We start from the raw sequence: 17,911 nt of genomic DNA on the forward strand, positions 1-17,911 counted from the left end.
GGTTTATCTACCATTCACAAATTAGTACGTGTGTTTCAGAGTTTATTTACAGGTCCTACTGGCCTCTTCACCAGGTTATGGTAGCCCGACCTGACACAAATTAGTACAGGAAAGAAATGATAATTATATAATTAAAAAAAAATAATTTGACAAATCAATCATTTGAGTTATAAATAATCAAAATAAAAAATCTGTACAGTAACTGTGAAAAGAACTTAAATTCTTGGTAAGGAAATATATAATCTGAGATTTATAATTATATAAATTACTTCCCTTTAAAATAATTGTCTCTAACAAATCTCTATTTTTAGTAGCAAATAATTCAAAGCCACTACCACGACTGTAGATTCACCACTCAAAATGTGCAGCTCCATGAGATACACATGCATGCCAAATATCAAGTTGCTATGTTCAATATTGAATAATTATCTCCCTTTAAAGCTTATTACTTCCCTTGGATTTGTATTTTTGACCTTAGACCTTGAAGGATGACCTTGACCTTTTACCCTGATGTGTTTGTCAGAAACACAATGCCGCCTACTGCGCCGCTTTGATTTATTTAACAAAAATATATAATTTCGCAGGTCAGATAATTATGTCCATTAAAAGCTTATTACTTCCCTTGGATATGTTTTTTCGACCCCGTGACCTAGTTTTTGACCCGGCATGACCCATATTCAAACTTGACCTAGATATTGTCTAGATACAACTTCTGACCAAGTTTCGTAAATATCGGATGAAAACTATTTGAATTAGAGAGCGGACACGAAAAGTATGACAGACTGACAGACAGTGCGAAAACTATATACCCCCTTTTCTTCGAAAGGGGGCATAAAAAAAATAAGTAAAGGTCTTTGTATGCTGGACCCCATCTCAATAAACATCTTAAGTAACATTCAAATAAGCTACCTTTTATATACTATTAAGCATTATGCTTAGGTCAAACATCTTAGATTAATGAATTTCCATATTTTTACTAGTTCATTAGTATAATTAACATGACTTTTTAAAAAAAAAATATGTCAACAAGTTGCGAGCTTTAAAAAGCATCGTAACTTAAATGTGTACAAAGATCTTGATAAGACTGGGATCTGATTTGTACAATTCACTGGTAACCCCTGGTTACTAACAATTGTGCAGCCGCCATGAACTCTGGGAACTTCTGGAAGGTCAACAATGGTTCTGGTAATTCCCTAAGGTACTGTTTGAGGGCACCTGAAAGTCAACAACAGCTTTCTGAAGACACGCAGGGCACCCGCTCACAACAATGTACGTGAAATAAGGATTATTACACAAGGCTTAGAAACAGACGAGTTTGAGGCTTGAAGAGCTCTCAAATCTGTTGTGCCAAGCTCGATAAACTTGTCCTTTATCCAATACTCACCTGATATTTTATTTATTTTTATCATGTCATACTATCCTATGTTACAATAAAGTCCAAATGAAATATGAAGAAATCTAAAATAATGATGGAATAAACATGTGCTGAAAATAGAAATGTATGGAGCAACTTTTGATTTGCTGGGTTCTTCTTTATTTTAATCAAATAAGCATCTCAAATTAGTTATTCAACAAGTGCTTTCAATAAAATAGTGTGAAAACACCAAGAATGGCTATATACTTTCTACTCTTTTGGACCAAACAACCATAAGGGGCTATATTCCTGTATACCCCATCTACAACAAAGACATAAGGGAATATTAAAAATTAAGAGAATGTTTTCAAAATACATTTCTTCACAAGTACCTAAGTGTCAATCAGAGCAAAGAGTGTTTCATTCAGTAATTGCTGTAGGTTATTTCATGTTTAAGTTTACGACATGTGAACTCAAATAACCATGTGTTAAGCATGTGAAGCTTGCTGATTGGTAACAATTGTTTGCCATAGCACACTTGAGAGTTCTCTACAGGGCCTATCGTACAAGGACACTCACTGGCAACTGTGTGTGGATCTATGTCCGTGGTGTCATCTAGGTCAAAACCAGCATCAAATGAGGCCTACAAAGGAACAATTAGCAATAAATACATTTTTTATTAAAAAACGGGGCATTAGGTACAGAAAGTTAGAAATGCAAAACAGATTGTGTTTATCTCAAACAATTATTTACTATCTCCATTTGTATTTTATGTTAAGTCCTTAGTTTAAATCTTTTCTTATGTCTAAGTTATTTGATATCCAAACTAGTTTATTACCAGTTTATTATGTGTTATTTCAAAGCGTAGATGCCAATGGCAAGTCATACAGAGCCATAGAGTTTGCAAAACATCGCTCTTTCATTAAGGCTTTCATTTCAGAAGCAATCAATGGTAAAGGTACCCAGTATGCCTTGGTTTTACATATAATACAAAAGATGTGTTAGTAGGTGAGTTCTGGCACAAGTGTGTTACCTCTACACTACAGATCGCTTTTCCAGTATGTGAACAAAGTCTTGCTCTTTAATAAATATCTATAAGTTAACATTTTAAACACTTGTATAGAGTCCTAGTTTAGTCTCATATGAATGAATCAAGTATTATGACTATTTTTTAGGACTTACCTTTAATTTCTTGACTTTATTGGCCATGCCTGCTATTCTAAATAAGCCCTAAAAAACACAAGGAGAAATACATTTATTGCAAATGCAAATCAGAAACAAATATTTGTTGACACACATGCATTCAAATAATTTATAAGTGTTAAATAGAAAAGCATAAATAGTTAATGCTGCAGCAGCAATTGCTCATGCAGAACTTTACACTGATCTAATAAGAAAAATAGTACAGGGCATATTACAGCGACCTTCAAGTCAGCCCAAAAAGGTTAGAGACCAAAGCTGCCGGTTGAGGTTCAGCAGTCAGTCTAATGTCTGTGGGCTGACTGGGATGTCACTAAAATTCAAGGTTGTCCAAAAAGACCTGTACTAATCCTAAAACAGCAAATGGTTTTACTAAATGAAACAAGTCAAATCAAATTTTCTTATTTGAAACTAATATTGATGGTCCCATTGACGTATAAATATCAATAGACCCCAGAATTCCGTGCTCCAGGAAAACAAGAAACCGTCGGAGACGGGTGATGCTCCCCAAAGGTTTTTTTTGTCACAATATTGCACTATATATTCAGATAAAAGGAAACGTCTTGAGGGCACAGTAGTTGGGGGACAATAATTTTTTTATAGAAAATTTCAAAGGGCCATAACTCTGTGAAAAATCATCCGACCAGAACCCGCTATAATATGCACATCTCCTCTTGGTAGAGAAGCTTCCCATAAAGTTTCATTGAATTCCGGTCATTAGTTGCTGAGAAATAGCCCGGACAAGAATTGCACTATATGTACAGTTAATGGAAAATTTCAAACGGCCATAACTCTGTGAAAAATCATCTGACCAGAACCTGCTGATAATATGCACATCTCCTCTTGGTAGTGAAGCTTCCCATAAAGTTTCATTGAATTCCGGTCATTAATTGCTGAGAAATAGCCCGGACAAAAATTGTGCACGGACGGACGGACACACGGACGGACAGACGAAGCGGCGACTATAGTATATGCTCCCCCCCCAAAATTTTCGGGGGGAGCATAATAAGGTTTAATGCATGTGAAGCCCATACAGGCCAATCGGGGATGACACTTTCCACCACTTTTATGTCCTTTTTCATTAAAAGATAGTCTCTCCAAAGCAAAAATCCAGTTGAGGCAGAAAGTGTCACCTGTGATTAGCTTCTGCTATCATTTTCTGTACATGCATTAAACCCTGTTTTCCCAGAGCTAGGCTGATATATACCTCTTCTTCTATGCCACACTCCAGCAGGTAGCATACGCAGGCCTCTATGACCTGGGCTATGTCTCTGTTGGTGCAGCGCAGGTGCTCCTCAAGGGCCATACCGTACACCGGCTTCACAGGGTTACACAGCAACGACTCCTGCATCCTTGGTATGATGGCGTTGATCATGTCTAAAGCGCTCTGATGGTATTTGGCCTGGGCTTGTAATAGCTGAAATGGGACCAATATTCATATTGTATGACAATTAACCTGTAGAGAAATATAGATCCCTTTGCGTTCACCCTGACTATTTGCTCAACGCTGTTATTTCTGGAATGTTTAATTAGATTAGTCAACCATGATGTGCTTTTGTTTACTACTGAAAAGTACTTAATTCTTCATGAACATGTATTTATTGGTAATATTTATGATATTGTCCTCATGTTCCATGAATTTTACATAAATGAACTTCAGTGGAATTTAAAGTCTTACAGCTATGTGCAACTTAATACTCATATCAGCAAATAAAGGAAACTTGAACACTCTCAGACTGAGCAAAACGACAGTTTTATTTCAATTTTCTAACTAAAAAGCTTGAATAATTGTATTGGTTGAGTATGAAACGATTTCTGTAGGAAGATCATATTCAGGAGGGACATCTATACTTACAGACAGAAGGTTTTGACTATGTTCACTCTCTCTTGATATAAAGCTGAACAGACCAGTTGTGTAAGCATCCTGGAATAAAAACAAGCATCCTCAAAAATCTGATGTGTGCATGACAACAGAGAAATTTATGTTATTTTAAAGGTTTGACGTTGTCTTAATATGTTTACAGTCGAAACTGACCTAACGGCCACCTGAAATTAACGGCCACCTGCAGACAACGGTCAGTCTGAAATCCCCCAGACGAAAAACACTCTATTTTACACTTGAAAATAACGGCCACCTGTCCATAACGGCCAACGGCCACTATATTCCACTCACAAATTCATGTTTGACCTGATATCAAGGTCACGCGGCAGTCGTCTCGAGTCGCGAACATTAAAAACACAGCACATCATTTGTCCGTCTATTTTGCGGTTAAAGCGTCTGATAGCGGTAATTGCCTTTGATATAATAAAAGCGGCCTGCTGCGAGTAAACAAATAATAAGGTGTTGATTAGGTTTGTTTTCAGGGGATAATTGTTGGGGTATCTTCAAAAGAAAATATGTCAGCGTTTGTGACACGTTTAAAGTAATTATTGCTAATTTAATGACCGCTAATAAGTACTATGCACTTCCACCATCCAGCACCGTCTGCTCCGTCAGCAAAACGTGCCAGTACATCGATCACTTAAAGAACGTTGCTTTGTCAAAGAATAACCAGGTAATGCTTGACTCCATCATGAAATTTCAAGACGAATTCTTTGCGCACCGGGTCAAGTGTTCTAGTATTCAAAAGAAGATTAGCGAGTTTTTTAGCGTGGAGTGAATTGTTTCGATTGTTGCAAGTGATAATGGTTGTGTGTGTGTTTTGAAGTTTTTTGCGTGATAAGTTATCTTGTTTTTTGTGCATGATGTGCTATGTTTTTTTGTTATAAAGAATGAATGAATGCTTGTATTTTGAATGAGGTTGTTGAATGAAAATGCTGTTATGTGATGTTTGCGAACGAATAAATTATAACAAAATGTTTGCGTCTTTTTCTTTGAATGAGAACGGTACAGTTAGAACTTACTATCGGTTTATGACAGCGAATCCGCTTTTTAGACTTGTCAATGGCACGTGACAAGCTTAATTTACTGAATGAACAAGATGCATAAGTAAACAATGATACTAGCGTTGATAAAGTCATTGCTTTAGTTTAACAATATGAAATTAAATCAATCTATAAAATATTATTCTGTATTATTCAATGTAAGTAAATTCTGTTATTATGCTTAGTTAACGGCAATGAGCATTTGTTTTACACTGTATGCAAACAACTGGGTGGGATAACGATGTAGCATACTACTAACTGACCAACCATCTTAAAATTGTGATCCGAATTCAACCGTCACCTGTGGACAACGGTCACTTTGGTCATTTCCCTTGACTGACTGCTGAATTCAGGTTTGACTGTACTTAATGAACAATAAACAGTGTTTAAGAATGGTTTCGTACTTATCATGCTTTTTAATATAAAGAGATTACATTCAGCACATACCTTCATGCCCTTCACTGGTAAGCCTTCACATAAACATTCAAACATGATTCAGTAAATTTTCAAACGATCGATGACAAATGTAAATGTTCTAACCTTTGCCTGGTCAACACGAGTATTTGCCTCATCCAGTTCATCCTTGATTGCGTCCACTTTCTGTGCAGCCGCCTGCATGTTCACCCCCGGGGTCTGGGTCTGACGGACCGCGCTATTCCACCTGGATATTGATAAACCATTTGAGTCGGGTTCTGAGAAAACGGGGATTAATGCATGTGCGTAAAGTGTCATCCCAGATTAGCCTGTGCAATCTGCAAAGGCTAATCAGGGACAACACTTTCCGCTTTTATGACATTTTTCGTTAAAATGAAGTCTTTTCTTAGCAAAAATCCAATTAAGGCAGAAAAATGTCATCCCTGATAAGCCTGTGCGGATTGCACAGGCTAATCTGGGATGACACTTTACGCACATGCATTAAGCCCCGTTTTTTCAGAACACGACTCATATAGTAGTGTGGGCAGCTGGCAGTATTTTACATTTAAAACATCACCACTTGGTTTAAATGGTGACTCGTAATTATAAATTGGATGTATGGATTGATTATTTCAGACAAAAGATTTTGATGTCAGGTAGGGGAGGTATGGCTTTTTAAGCAAAACAAATCACATTAACAGTTACTAGTTACTATTGAAGTGTGATTGTGAAAACACCTCATGCTAGGAAAATACTCTTATCACCCTTATTGAATTTATCAAAACAGTTTTGTGAAGAAATGCTGGTTCTTAAAAGGATGAAATCCCCCATACTGAAATCACACCCATACGTATACACCAGCATTTGTCCTAAAAAAATAATTAATATTCCTACAAGGCTTAGTAAGAGTGTTTTGACATGCATTATGTTGATATCACAGAAGATAGTAACCAAGTTACACTGTTGTTGCAGAGTTCTAGAATTATGAATCATTTTATGAAAGCACGTACATTTTACTGATAAACTGTTAATAGACTCATTCAGAGTAGTAAAAAGGAAAATCATCCAGTATGTAACATTTAACTGAATGTTTACCACTTTATTTTAGCTTTAAAAGCCATGACAGCTTTAGCCTATAGTGAAACAATAAAAGCATTGGAAGTATTGTGACAGGAACCTGTTCTTGTGAATTCCCAATTGGAACTGACCCAGGGTCCTTCCGATAGCAAGCTAGACATTATATCACTTGTCCATAGCTCAAAAGCTTTGCACACACAATCAAAAACACTGCACCTTATTTATTTTTAGCTGAAATGCATGGAACATAAAATGTACATAAAATCTTGATTGGTTGTTGTTAGCACAGGTGCTATTAAAAAGTACTCTGGGTACTCTTAAGTATACTACAAAGTACCCCGGGTACAGAAGATATACTACAAAGTACCAGGAGTATGGCCTTTTAGTGCATTTTTCATACCCAGGGTACATTTTTGTATGTTTAAGAGCACCTGAGGTACTTTGAGTAGTACCTGAGCCACCAACGACCAATGAGCCACATTATGTGCCTTACCTATTTTTAGCTGAGTCCATATCAAGTGTGACCTTGTTGAGAGCCTTTTTGAGTTTGGCTATATTTGGTATTTCATTCTGAAATATAGATGGCCCCAAGGTCATACATATTTAATCATATATACAAACTGGTTATCAATAGGTGATCACCTTTACCCATATTTACATTAGTAAAGGGCTCATGCTGTCATTTGCTAAAAACTATGGGCTACAAGTCTTAATATTTGGTAAAGACTATGGGCTACAAGTCTTAATATTTGGTAAAGACTATGGGCTACAAGTCTTAATATTTGGTAAAGACTATGGGCTGCAAGTCTTAATATTTGGTGAATACTATGGGCTACAAGTCTTAATATTTGCTACAGACTATGGGCTACAACTCTTAATATTTGCTAAAGACTATGGGCAACAAGTCTTCATATATTTGCTAAAGGCTATGGGCTACAAGTCTAAATATTTGGTAAAGACTAAGGGCTACAAGTCTTAATATTTGCTAAAGACTATGGGCTACAAATCTTAATATTTGGTAAAGAATATGGGCTACGAGTCTTAATATTTGGTTAAGACTATGGGCTACAGGTCTTAATATTTGGTAAAGACTTTGGGCTGCAAGTCTTAATATTTGCTTTAGACTATGGGCTACAAGTCTTAATATTTGGTAAAGACTATTGGCTACAAGTCTAAATATTTGGTAAAGACTATGGGCTACAAGTCTTAATATTTGGTAAAGACTATGGGCTGCAAGTCTTAATATTTGGTAAAGACTATGGGCTACAAGTCTTCATATTTGCTAAAGGCTATGGGCTACAAGTCTAAATATTTGGTAAAGACTATGTGCTACAAGTCTTATTATTTGGTAAAGACCATGGGCTACAAGTCCTTATATTTGGTAAAGACAATAGGCTACAAGTTTTAATATTTAATAAATACTATGGGCTACAAGTCTTAATATTTGGTAAAGACTATGGGCTACAAGTCTTAATATTTGGTAAAGACTATTGGCTGCAAGTCTTAATATTTGGTAAAGACTATGGGCTACAAGTCTTCATATTTGCTTAAGCCTATGTGCTACAAGTCTAAATATTTGGTAAAGACTATGGGCTACAAGTCTTAGTATTTGGTAAAGACTATGTGCTACAAGTCTTAATATTTGGTAAAGACTATGGGCAACAAGTCTTCATATATTTGCTAAAGGCTATGGGCTACAGGTCTTAATATTTGGTAAAGTCTATGGGCTACAAGTCCTAATATTTTGTAAAGATTATGGGCTACAAGTCTTAATATTTGGTAAAGGCTATTGGCAACACGTCTTAATATTTGGTAAAGACTAAGGGCTACAAGTCTTAATATTTGGTAAAGATTATGGGCTACAAGTCTTAATATTTTGTAAAGATTATGGGCTACAAGTCTTAATATTTGGTAAAGGCTATTTGCAACACGTCTTAATATTTGGTAAAGACTATGGGCTACAAGTCTTAATATTTGGTAAAGACTATGGGCTACAAGTCTTAATATTTGGTAAAGACTATGGGCTACAAGTCTTAATATTTGGTAAAGACTATGGGCTACAAGTCTTAATATTTGGTAAAGACTAAGGGCTACAAGTCTTAGTATTTGGTAAAGACTATGGGCTACAAGTCTTAATATTTGGTAAAGACTATGGGCTACAAGTCTTAATATTTGGTAAAGACTATGGGCTTCAAGTCTTAATATTTGGTAAAGACTATGGGCTACAAGTCTTAATATTTGGTAAAGACTATGGGCTACAAGTCTTAGTATTTGGTAAAGACATCAGATTGGCAACAACACTTTCATAAAATAAACAACTACTATCATAAATGCGAATGGTATCAACAAAATGAATTTAATTTGGACATTGTAGTTTTTTCAGCTGGGGGAGAGGGTATCTTAAGAAGCAGCTAAATTTTCATTTTTGTTTGTATCATATGATATAATAAGGGTTTTCTCCTGCTGGTACAGATGAAGTTTAATTGTAGTTTGTACCACATGCTGTAATAAGATTTTACTTCTGATGGCGCAAAAGGAAGTTTAACTTTGTATGTATGACATGCTTTAATAAAGTTTTTCCTGCATACCAAATGATTTGCCTGCTGCTTGCGCAGATGAAGGTTAACTTTGTTTGAATCACATGCTGTAATAAGGTTTTCACTACACTGTTTCATTCCTGGTCATACTTTGCACTCACTGTTAGATGAATACTGCATCAAGGTGAATACATGTCTAGATTAAACCAGTCAAGTTGACAATGTGATGAGATGTAGGTTATGGAAATCAATACTAATTAGTAATTAGAATCCTAGTGGCCTGGATCTTCTTTTTTTATTTTTCATTTAAGGTTTTATGTTTCACTATCATTAAATCAGAATACTCAATCCAGAGCACCAAGAACTAGCTGACTAAAAGTTCAATATAAATCTATGGGAGATAAATGATACATGGAGTGGAAAACAAATACATGACATACATAGACCTCACCACTATATTTCAAAATAAATAGCACACAACACATTAAACAAATGTAATTATACACAACTTCACTGAAAGTAATTATGTCATGAAGTTTCACATGCAGTGATAAATTGATAAATACAGTCCAATCTGACTTAGTGGTAAACTGGCGTAAATGGACCCCCCCCCCATGAAAAAGAGCCCAGTGGAAACTATATTTCACTACAAAAACCATTTTTCACCTGTGTTAAGACGATATAAGAACTCACTCACACCGATCTACATTATTATTTCTCATCAGTGCTGTCATAAATTCTATTGTGGGGATCAAGAATCTGATTGCAGTAACTGTCTTTGATTTCATAATACTGTTAAGAGGGTTTGTTTTTATTGGAATTATTATATTGAAATCTTCAAATGAATTATATCAAATATGTACACGTCTTAACAAATTATTGACTTATTCAATACAATTTAACAATACAGAAACTTAGTCCTTCACACATAAACTATTCAGTTTTTGTGACATTATGTTAAGTACACCAATTGCCATTGTTAAACAATCTGTTATTATCTTCCTTTCATTCATATTCAAGAGCTAACCTTCCAAAAATAGGCTGTGTGAACAATAAACTTTTGAGAGGGTTTATTGTTTACAAGAATTTAATATCTTTCATATAAGCAAAATTTCTCCATTCAAACTTAGGTTGTTAAACAGACACATTTACTTATTTTTTTAGTAATTAACCTTAACTTTTTCCTGACTGGCCCCAAATGAATCCCCATTTTATGTCTGCTCACACACAACCTTCACACAAAATTTCTGTGCAATACCTATAAACTCAAATTATTTACTGGAAACCATTTTTCTATTTTTAGTAACAGTGACACTGACCTTGACCTTACTTACGCTAATTTCAATCCCAAAGTAGGTCTGCATAAAAGCTTGTTAGGTACAAAGTTTTTCGTTCAAATCCTATATCAAAACTAAAGTTCTTGAGCTTATACCATTTTTCGATTTTTTTTCGCTTATTGTGACCTTTACCTGTCATGTCCGTAAATACAATGGCAAGCTTGCTCTCCAGGCAAGCGTGCTATATGGTTGAAACCATCTGTTTGCTATATGGAAATCTTCATCCAGAATGGTCATTGCAAACTTAAGTTATTTACCGCAAACCATGGATCTGACACAGCCCACCCCATACATTCATATAATAACCAGGATGTTTGTATCTTCATGCAGATTAATCAGGACAATATTTCTTAGATATATTTGAAAAAAGTGCATCACCAACTATGAGCCTACATCAGCTGGAGAGTAATCCTAGCAGCAGTAGAAAACTGCTTTAAGAAACTTCTGAAGGAAGAATGAATGATTCATAAAGTCTAAGTCAACTGCTAACCTCCAGGAAGTAAATACTCAGAGTAAGACACAAACAATGCAGTTAAAAGAGCCACTTGATACTTCTTGAAATTTCAAGCACTACTGACTGAAAATGTCACTTTCCATTATTATTGTATCATTTAAATATATGAAACTAAAATATTCATCCTCAACAAAAAACAACAACAATAGTTTTAGTCTTTGAAAGACTTTGTTAAGTTCAAAGTTTAATTATAGCTAAGTGGTTTAAATTAATTCAAAATATAAACACAAGTTTATAGATGTTTTTAAAGCTTGCACTTCTTGCCTAAAAGCCTAATAAATTTTAATGAAAACTAGAGCTTTATCACAGATGTGACTAATACCGCCACATGAAGAGCGGATGAAAAGTACTTGAAATAAGAACACCATGCTGAATGTGTAAAACGCATTAAGTGACCCCATGACCTAGTTTTCGGCCCGGCATGGCCCATGTTCCAACATGGCCTAGAGATCATCTAGATAAAACTTCTGACCAAGTTTGGTGAAGAGCGGATGATAAATACTTGAAATAGAGAGCGGACACCATGCTCAATGTTTAAAACGCACTAAGTGACCCCGTTACCTAGTTTTTGACCCTGCAAGGCCCATGTTCAAACTTGGCCTTAAGATCATCTAGATAAAACTTCTGACCAAGCTTGAATTAGAGAGCGGACACCATGTTAAAAAACGCACTAAGTGACCCCTTGACCTAGTTTTTGGCCCGGCATGGCCCATGTTCAAACTTGGCCTAGAGATCATCTAGATAAAACTTCTGACCAAGTTTGATGAAGATTGGATGAAAACTACTTAAATTAGAGAGCGGACATGCTGAATGTTTAAAACGCACCAAGTAACCCCGTGGCCTAGTTTTTGACCCGGCATATCCATATTCAAACTTGACCTAGACATCATCTAGATACAACTTCTGACCAAGTTTGGTTATGATTGGATGAAAACAACTTGAATTATAGAGCGGAAACTTAATACGGACAGACAGACAGACTGACCAACAGACAGACAGACAAGTTCACTTCTATATACCCCCCTAAACTTCGTTTGTGGGGGTATAAAAAAGGGATGTGGGCATCAAAATTGACAAGCATGTTCCAAAATGTTGTCTCAAATCAATAAAAAATTTCCAGAATTTACTATGAGATCAGAAGTGGTGTGAAGCATTGGAGAAAAACTTTCAAGTATAACTAAAGAAATATCTCTTTTGTCCCAAATTGAAAAAAAAATCAAACAAAATAAGAAGCGCATCAATTCACAAAACAATTACCTCAATAATATCATGAATAGGTTCCAAAACAGTCTTTTCAATTTCTTGTTCATACTCTAGATGATTTTTAGCAAGCAGGGTTTGGCACTCTCCACACATCTGGTACATTTGACTGCAAAGAAAAACAGATGACATTGGAAACACGACTTCTATTTAAATTTATTGCAAAGTATATACCAGTGATGAATAACGAAGGAGAGAGAAAAATATTGCTCCATGCAAAATATCAGAATCTTCTATTCTGGTGATAACCTAGCACATTTGTTCAAAATAATGCACTCATATAACACAGAATGTGATCTCTTAGATCTTATGCTTAATATCAACTAACACAAAAGAAAACCAACTAGCATCATGGGCAATCACTTACTACACATATCAAATCATGAGAACATTATCTCTTTTTTTTTAAATTCCTAAAAAAACTCGAACCATTATACATACATTAAATAGTTTCTCCTTATTTATAAACTTTTTCCCTGATATGTACCTACCCTATGATAAATTCTGTACCAAGTGTTGAGGCCGACTCCACCATGCCATGGCCCAACCCAGCTTCAGGCATCTTTTTCTGCAATAATTTAAGTTAAATTTGTATTTTACATAAAAAACGATGGCAAATTGAAATATCAACTAATTACATAATAAATGTTTGTCATTAGTTATTAAAATAATTGTATTTCTATAAACAAAAAGAAAATATTTCTGCTAAACTTACAAGTCTTTTATCTGCATCACTGGCTGATGTGTTGGCAACTAGAAGACTGGAACTTAATTTTTTGTAAGTATTTGATGAGACTTGCTTTAAAAGCTCCACTCTTTTCTCAGCTGTCTGCAAGTCATCAGAAAGTACTTCTGTTTTTTCACTTCTACAAACAGAAAAAATAGAATTAATATACCGGTACATGTATATACATTGAAGTATCTACAAAATGTTTTTGTAGAATATAACAAAAGGACACAAAATTAAAGTGTGATGACATGACCTTGATTCACGTTGAACTATAACCTTTTTTAAGACTGTAGTAGTACCAGAACTCAATTTGCTAAGAGAAATTTTAAAACGTCCAAATATGTTTTAGGTCAAGTTCATTAGAATATATGTTGGTTAGATTATAATAACACAATTATTTGGTAATACGATTTAGTGATTTAACAATGTAGTTAAATAAATTATACTTGCTGGTTGTCAGTTAAAAACAGGAGCATCAGCAAATTCTGATGCAAAGTTGCAGATGTGAAAATGAGGAGAACTTGTAGGGCTCGACTTTTTTTTTTTTTTTTACTGAGACAACCAAAAATATATATATGGATAAGTCAAAGTAGTATTCTAGTTTGATGGGACAACTTCACAAGAGATCAAAATTCAAGGCCTTCTTTTCCTAAAATTAATCAGCAAAATATCTAGTATTTTGCTGGTATTTACTTCCAAAGATAATTGAACCACAAACCATAACTTGCCAGGTTTTCAGATACACTACATACATGTAATATGCTGGTAAAAAGGGAGTTTTATCGCACAGTTCAATTCAAAACACGGTTGCGTTTAGTTCCCTTAGTTTACTTTCAAAGCGTCAGTCTTGCCAGGGTTTATTTTAGTAATTTTATATATATATTGTTGACACTTCTAGTCAGGGTTGCTCGTTTATTTAGGAGTATGTTTGATATACTCAATGATTGACAATTATTGCACATATAGCACTTGTTACACTTGTTACATTACTGTGAACTTGAATAGAGTAAACTTTTTGCAAGAGATACAAGTTCACAATATCAGTAATTTTGCATCATTGTATCATTGATTTGTTTAAATAATACTGAAAGATTGAGGGACACCATAAAAATATCCTCTTCTAGTTGTGCCATGCACCTATATAATTATGTGTCTCAACATAACTGAAAAATTACATATTTTATTTTGTTACATTTCAAGGTCAGTACAGGAAAAAAAATCAGGACAAGTTAAATTTAATGGCACTTGACGAACTGGACAAGTGTATTACGGTAAGATTATAATTTTCCACTGTCAGGTTAATTTTTATAGATGTACTTTGCAAGATATTTAATACAGGTGTGTAAGTTATGTTTTTGCACATAATTTCTTAATCATAACACTTTTTTCAAATGAATGTATAACCAACATTCTCATCATTAAATGCAACTTCTAACAGTGATATAATAATATTGTACAACATTCATCAATGCATTCACAGTCACACGCACGCTCAATTCGTGCACATGGCAAGCAACACCCCTCATCACAACATAGAGCAAGCAGGCATTTATTTATAAATGAACATCATTCAGAAACATTGTGCAGCATTAGGTTATGGAAATGTGACGCTAATTGGAAAGAAATCGTATGAACATTAAGCTTACTAATGACAATTATTTAAAATAAGGGAATGTCTGCAATAATTTAATTAGCTTAAAAAAATGCCCCACCTTCCTATTTTTTGTTCTGCTGTCTGCTTTACACGCAGGAAATTTTTTCTCAAGTTCTCTTTTTTGAACATTGTCGCAATAAGTTTCGCAATAAAACAATGAATTTCTTGTCCGTGAGCTGTCAAAATAGAGTGATTTATAACAGAAATTCTTCCGGACTCATAATCGATGAACTGACTTGTTCCGGAAGTGAATGGATTGTTTGTTTTGTAATATTGCTGTGCATTGGTTTAACGGGATGCACTGAACCAATCAGATTGTTCGTAACTAATGTAAATAAACATAATGGCTGACGTTGTCGAAAACGTGCTCAAGGAAGCAGCTGAAAAAGAAGCCAAATACAAAACAACTGAAGTACACAAAGACATAGATGTGGATGTTGATCTTGGAAATCTTTTGACTTCAGACCCAAACCCTATTGATTCCAGGACTCTACGGTATGTAGCCATAATATGAACCCGCAATGTGTTTTCGCGTGCCAAGCTCAATAAATGTTTTTTTTTGCAGATAAGATACTCATAGAAAACATTCCATGTTTGTTTATGTTATACAAATGAATTTGAATCTTATATGATACAATCTGAAAGCCATGTATAGAAAGTAAATTATGCTATTTAAAGGACATTAAATCGCGGTGGTGTAGTGGATGAGGTGTCCGCCTAGCGATCGGGAGTTCGTGGGTTCGAACCCCACTCAGGGTGCGTTCTCATTAACTCCTCCGTAGACAACCAGTACTTGTTCTTCCCAGGAAAGAGACTTGATAATGTCCCTCTGCCTATAATGCTCGAAAGAGCGGTTGGCAGTATACAAAGATACAAGATAGATAGACATATCACTTTCTGAAATGGTCAGAAATGGGTGGGGTATTGTTAAAGAATAATTCCTTATATAAGCATTCTATATTAAGTTTGGAACAATATGCACAATTAAAATAGCATATACTTCAGTGATGCATGAACCAGTCTAATGAAATCTTTCAAAAAGAGTAAATAATCACATTTTTTCACCTTACAAACCACTTTCTTCGTGGGCGACCAAAGTCCTTATGTTCTTATTTTCTTCATAAATCCACTGATACCAGCTGGAACATACACCACTGTAGAACCTAGTGTTAGAGTATTATTAAATATAACACGCTAGAAACACTGAAAAAAGCATCTTTTTTTCTAAGAAAAAATGTAAACAACAGGAGTCAAAAAATAATACACTTAAACAAGTATGGTGGGCCAGAAATGATAATTAACACACAAAAAATGAAAGATACAGAAATATTGAAAACATTTTAATAAAATCCCTTTAATTTTATAGCGTATATTAATTATATATAAACAATGATATATTAATGTGTTTGTTAAAGTGATGTTTTACACATTTTCAAAAGGTTTCTATAAAGTTTATATTTATCATTTCTGGTAAACCATACTTTTGTCTTACTATTTTTTGAAGTACACTCAAAATTGTGAGTATCCAATGACCCAACGATCTCCGGCCAAGACACCAACTTGAGGATCAATCAGTTATTCATCTATGCCACTTCTCATTGTACTGTTTTGTTTGGTAATGCTGGAAAACGATTTTTGATGCCCATATTCAGTGTTTTCTGCTAGTCAGACTCAGTTATTGTCATTTGTTGTTTGTAGATCAAAAAAGGAGGAATATTTGCGCGATCTTGCTAGGGACAACACACAGATTCTTATTAACAAAATATGGCAGGTTTGTAAAATAAATTTGTTGTTTACATTTAACATTGTATTTCATTATCAACTATGTCAGCATAGTAAAAACCTAGTGTAGTTCAAATGAAATCCTAAGGGTTAAAGAGGAACTCTGTAACTTATTTCCTGGAGAGTCCTTTGTCTGGAAAATGCTCACTAAGTGGGGTTTGGACAGAGTACCTCCTGGTCACAAGGCCTAAACCATATCCACTGTACTATGTTACTTCCAAGAGATTTATAATAAACACGACACGATGCTGGAGTAAAATGATGCACATTATACTCTTTGATAAAGTATTGTCATATTCATTTGTTTTTATTGTATTGTATTTATCTGTCATTTCAGTTGCCTACAGAACGAACAGAGCACATAGTTGTCGCACAGGTAAGCATAAACAAACAAATTTTGCAACTGACAATTCATTATACATTAAATTAGTTTACTATGGGTTAGTTCAATACTTTAACTTTAATTGTATTGTACTCGTGCAGTATATTTATTGAAGTGAATGCTTTTCAGTCACAAGGACATTTTTTCCATGTTGCCTGTTTTTAAGTGTGCAACAGATACTATGACATTGTAATTTAAAGATTTAAAAATTAAACTTGCTGTTTGTTGAATTGCAGCCTTGATTCGTGTATAAAACTAGTTATCTGTACGTTGTGTGTATTGTATATCAGTAGCAGTTTATTTTCTTATTCTATTGGTCTTTCAGTCTTTTTTTAATCTTTTTTGTTTTCAGTTACCTGACCCAAAGACCCTCATTCCTCGAGAAAAACCTGTAAGTTTGTAATACGAAAGTCTAAATAGCATGAAAGATGCTTGTTATGGTTTTTGTTTGATGTGCTTCATCTCCAAACTTTGTTGACCTTTATAATTATCTGTCTGGTGACATGAATTACTTCATTTTAAGTAGGACTATGTAGTGTCTAAAACTTTATATTGTTCCTTTATTGTAAAAAAGCTCAGATAAGTGAATGTCTTGTAAAAACGAGAGCGCCGATGGTGTTAAAAGCATAGGTGCAAGATACAGGGAAGAATGGCGTCACGTGGTATAATGTAGTTCGATATCGCCATCCGCGAATTTCTCAAATCAATAATTTCAAACAATTACCGACTATTTAAATAGATAATC

At 34.7% G+C, this 17,911-nt stretch overlaps 2 protein-coding genes across 5 annotated transcripts in view; one reads left to right on the top strand and one right to left on the bottom strand.

The window, feature by feature from the left end:
- Positions 1-15,250, bottom strand: part of LOC127868400 (rho GTPase-activating protein 44-like) — a 42,333-nt gene extending 27,083 nt beyond the window's left edge. For all 4 annotated transcript variants that reach the window (XM_052410155.1, XM_052410154.1, XM_052410156.1 and 1 more), the window contains exons 1-11: positions 15,061-15,250; positions 13,334-13,484; positions 13,110-13,186; positions 12,616-12,727; positions 7,464-7,540; positions 6,020-6,140; positions 4,410-4,478; positions 3,762-3,971; positions 2,537-2,584; positions 1,934-1,997; positions 1,131-1,215 (exon numbers count right to left, since the gene is read on the bottom strand). In XM_052410155.1, coding sequence (XP_052266115.1) covers positions 1,131-1,215; positions 1,934-1,997; positions 2,537-2,584; positions 3,762-3,971; positions 4,410-4,478; positions 6,020-6,140; positions 7,464-7,540; positions 12,616-12,727; positions 13,110-13,186; positions 13,334-13,484; positions 15,061-15,131 — 1,085 coding nt within the window. In that variant the 5' untranslated portion in view covers positions 15,132-15,250. The remainder of the gene's footprint in view (positions 1-1,130; positions 1,216-1,933; positions 1,998-2,536; positions 2,585-3,761; positions 3,972-4,409; positions 4,479-6,019; positions 6,141-7,463; positions 7,541-12,615; positions 12,728-13,109; positions 13,187-13,333; positions 13,485-15,060) is intronic.
- Positions 15,251-15,318: 68 nt separating this feature from the next.
- The window catches only part of LOC127868417 (ribosome biogenesis regulatory protein homolog), a 14,853-nt gene continuing 12,260 nt past the window's right edge, over positions 15,319-17,911 (top strand). Inside the window, exons 1-4 of the mRNA XM_052410189.1 lie at positions 15,319-15,497; positions 16,701-16,773; positions 17,122-17,160; positions 17,519-17,557. Coding sequence (XP_052266149.1) covers positions 15,346-15,497; positions 16,701-16,773; positions 17,122-17,160; positions 17,519-17,557 — 303 coding nt within the window. The 5' untranslated portion in view covers positions 15,319-15,345. The remainder of the gene's footprint in view (positions 15,498-16,700; positions 16,774-17,121; positions 17,161-17,518; positions 17,558-17,911) is intronic.

This window comes from Dreissena polymorpha, chromosome 2 (assembly GCF_020536995.1).
Source record: "Dreissena polymorpha isolate Duluth1 chromosome 2, UMN_Dpol_1.0, whole genome shotgun sequence".
Taxonomy (NCBI): domain Eukaryota; kingdom Metazoa; phylum Mollusca; class Bivalvia; order Myida; family Dreissenidae; genus Dreissena; species Dreissena polymorpha.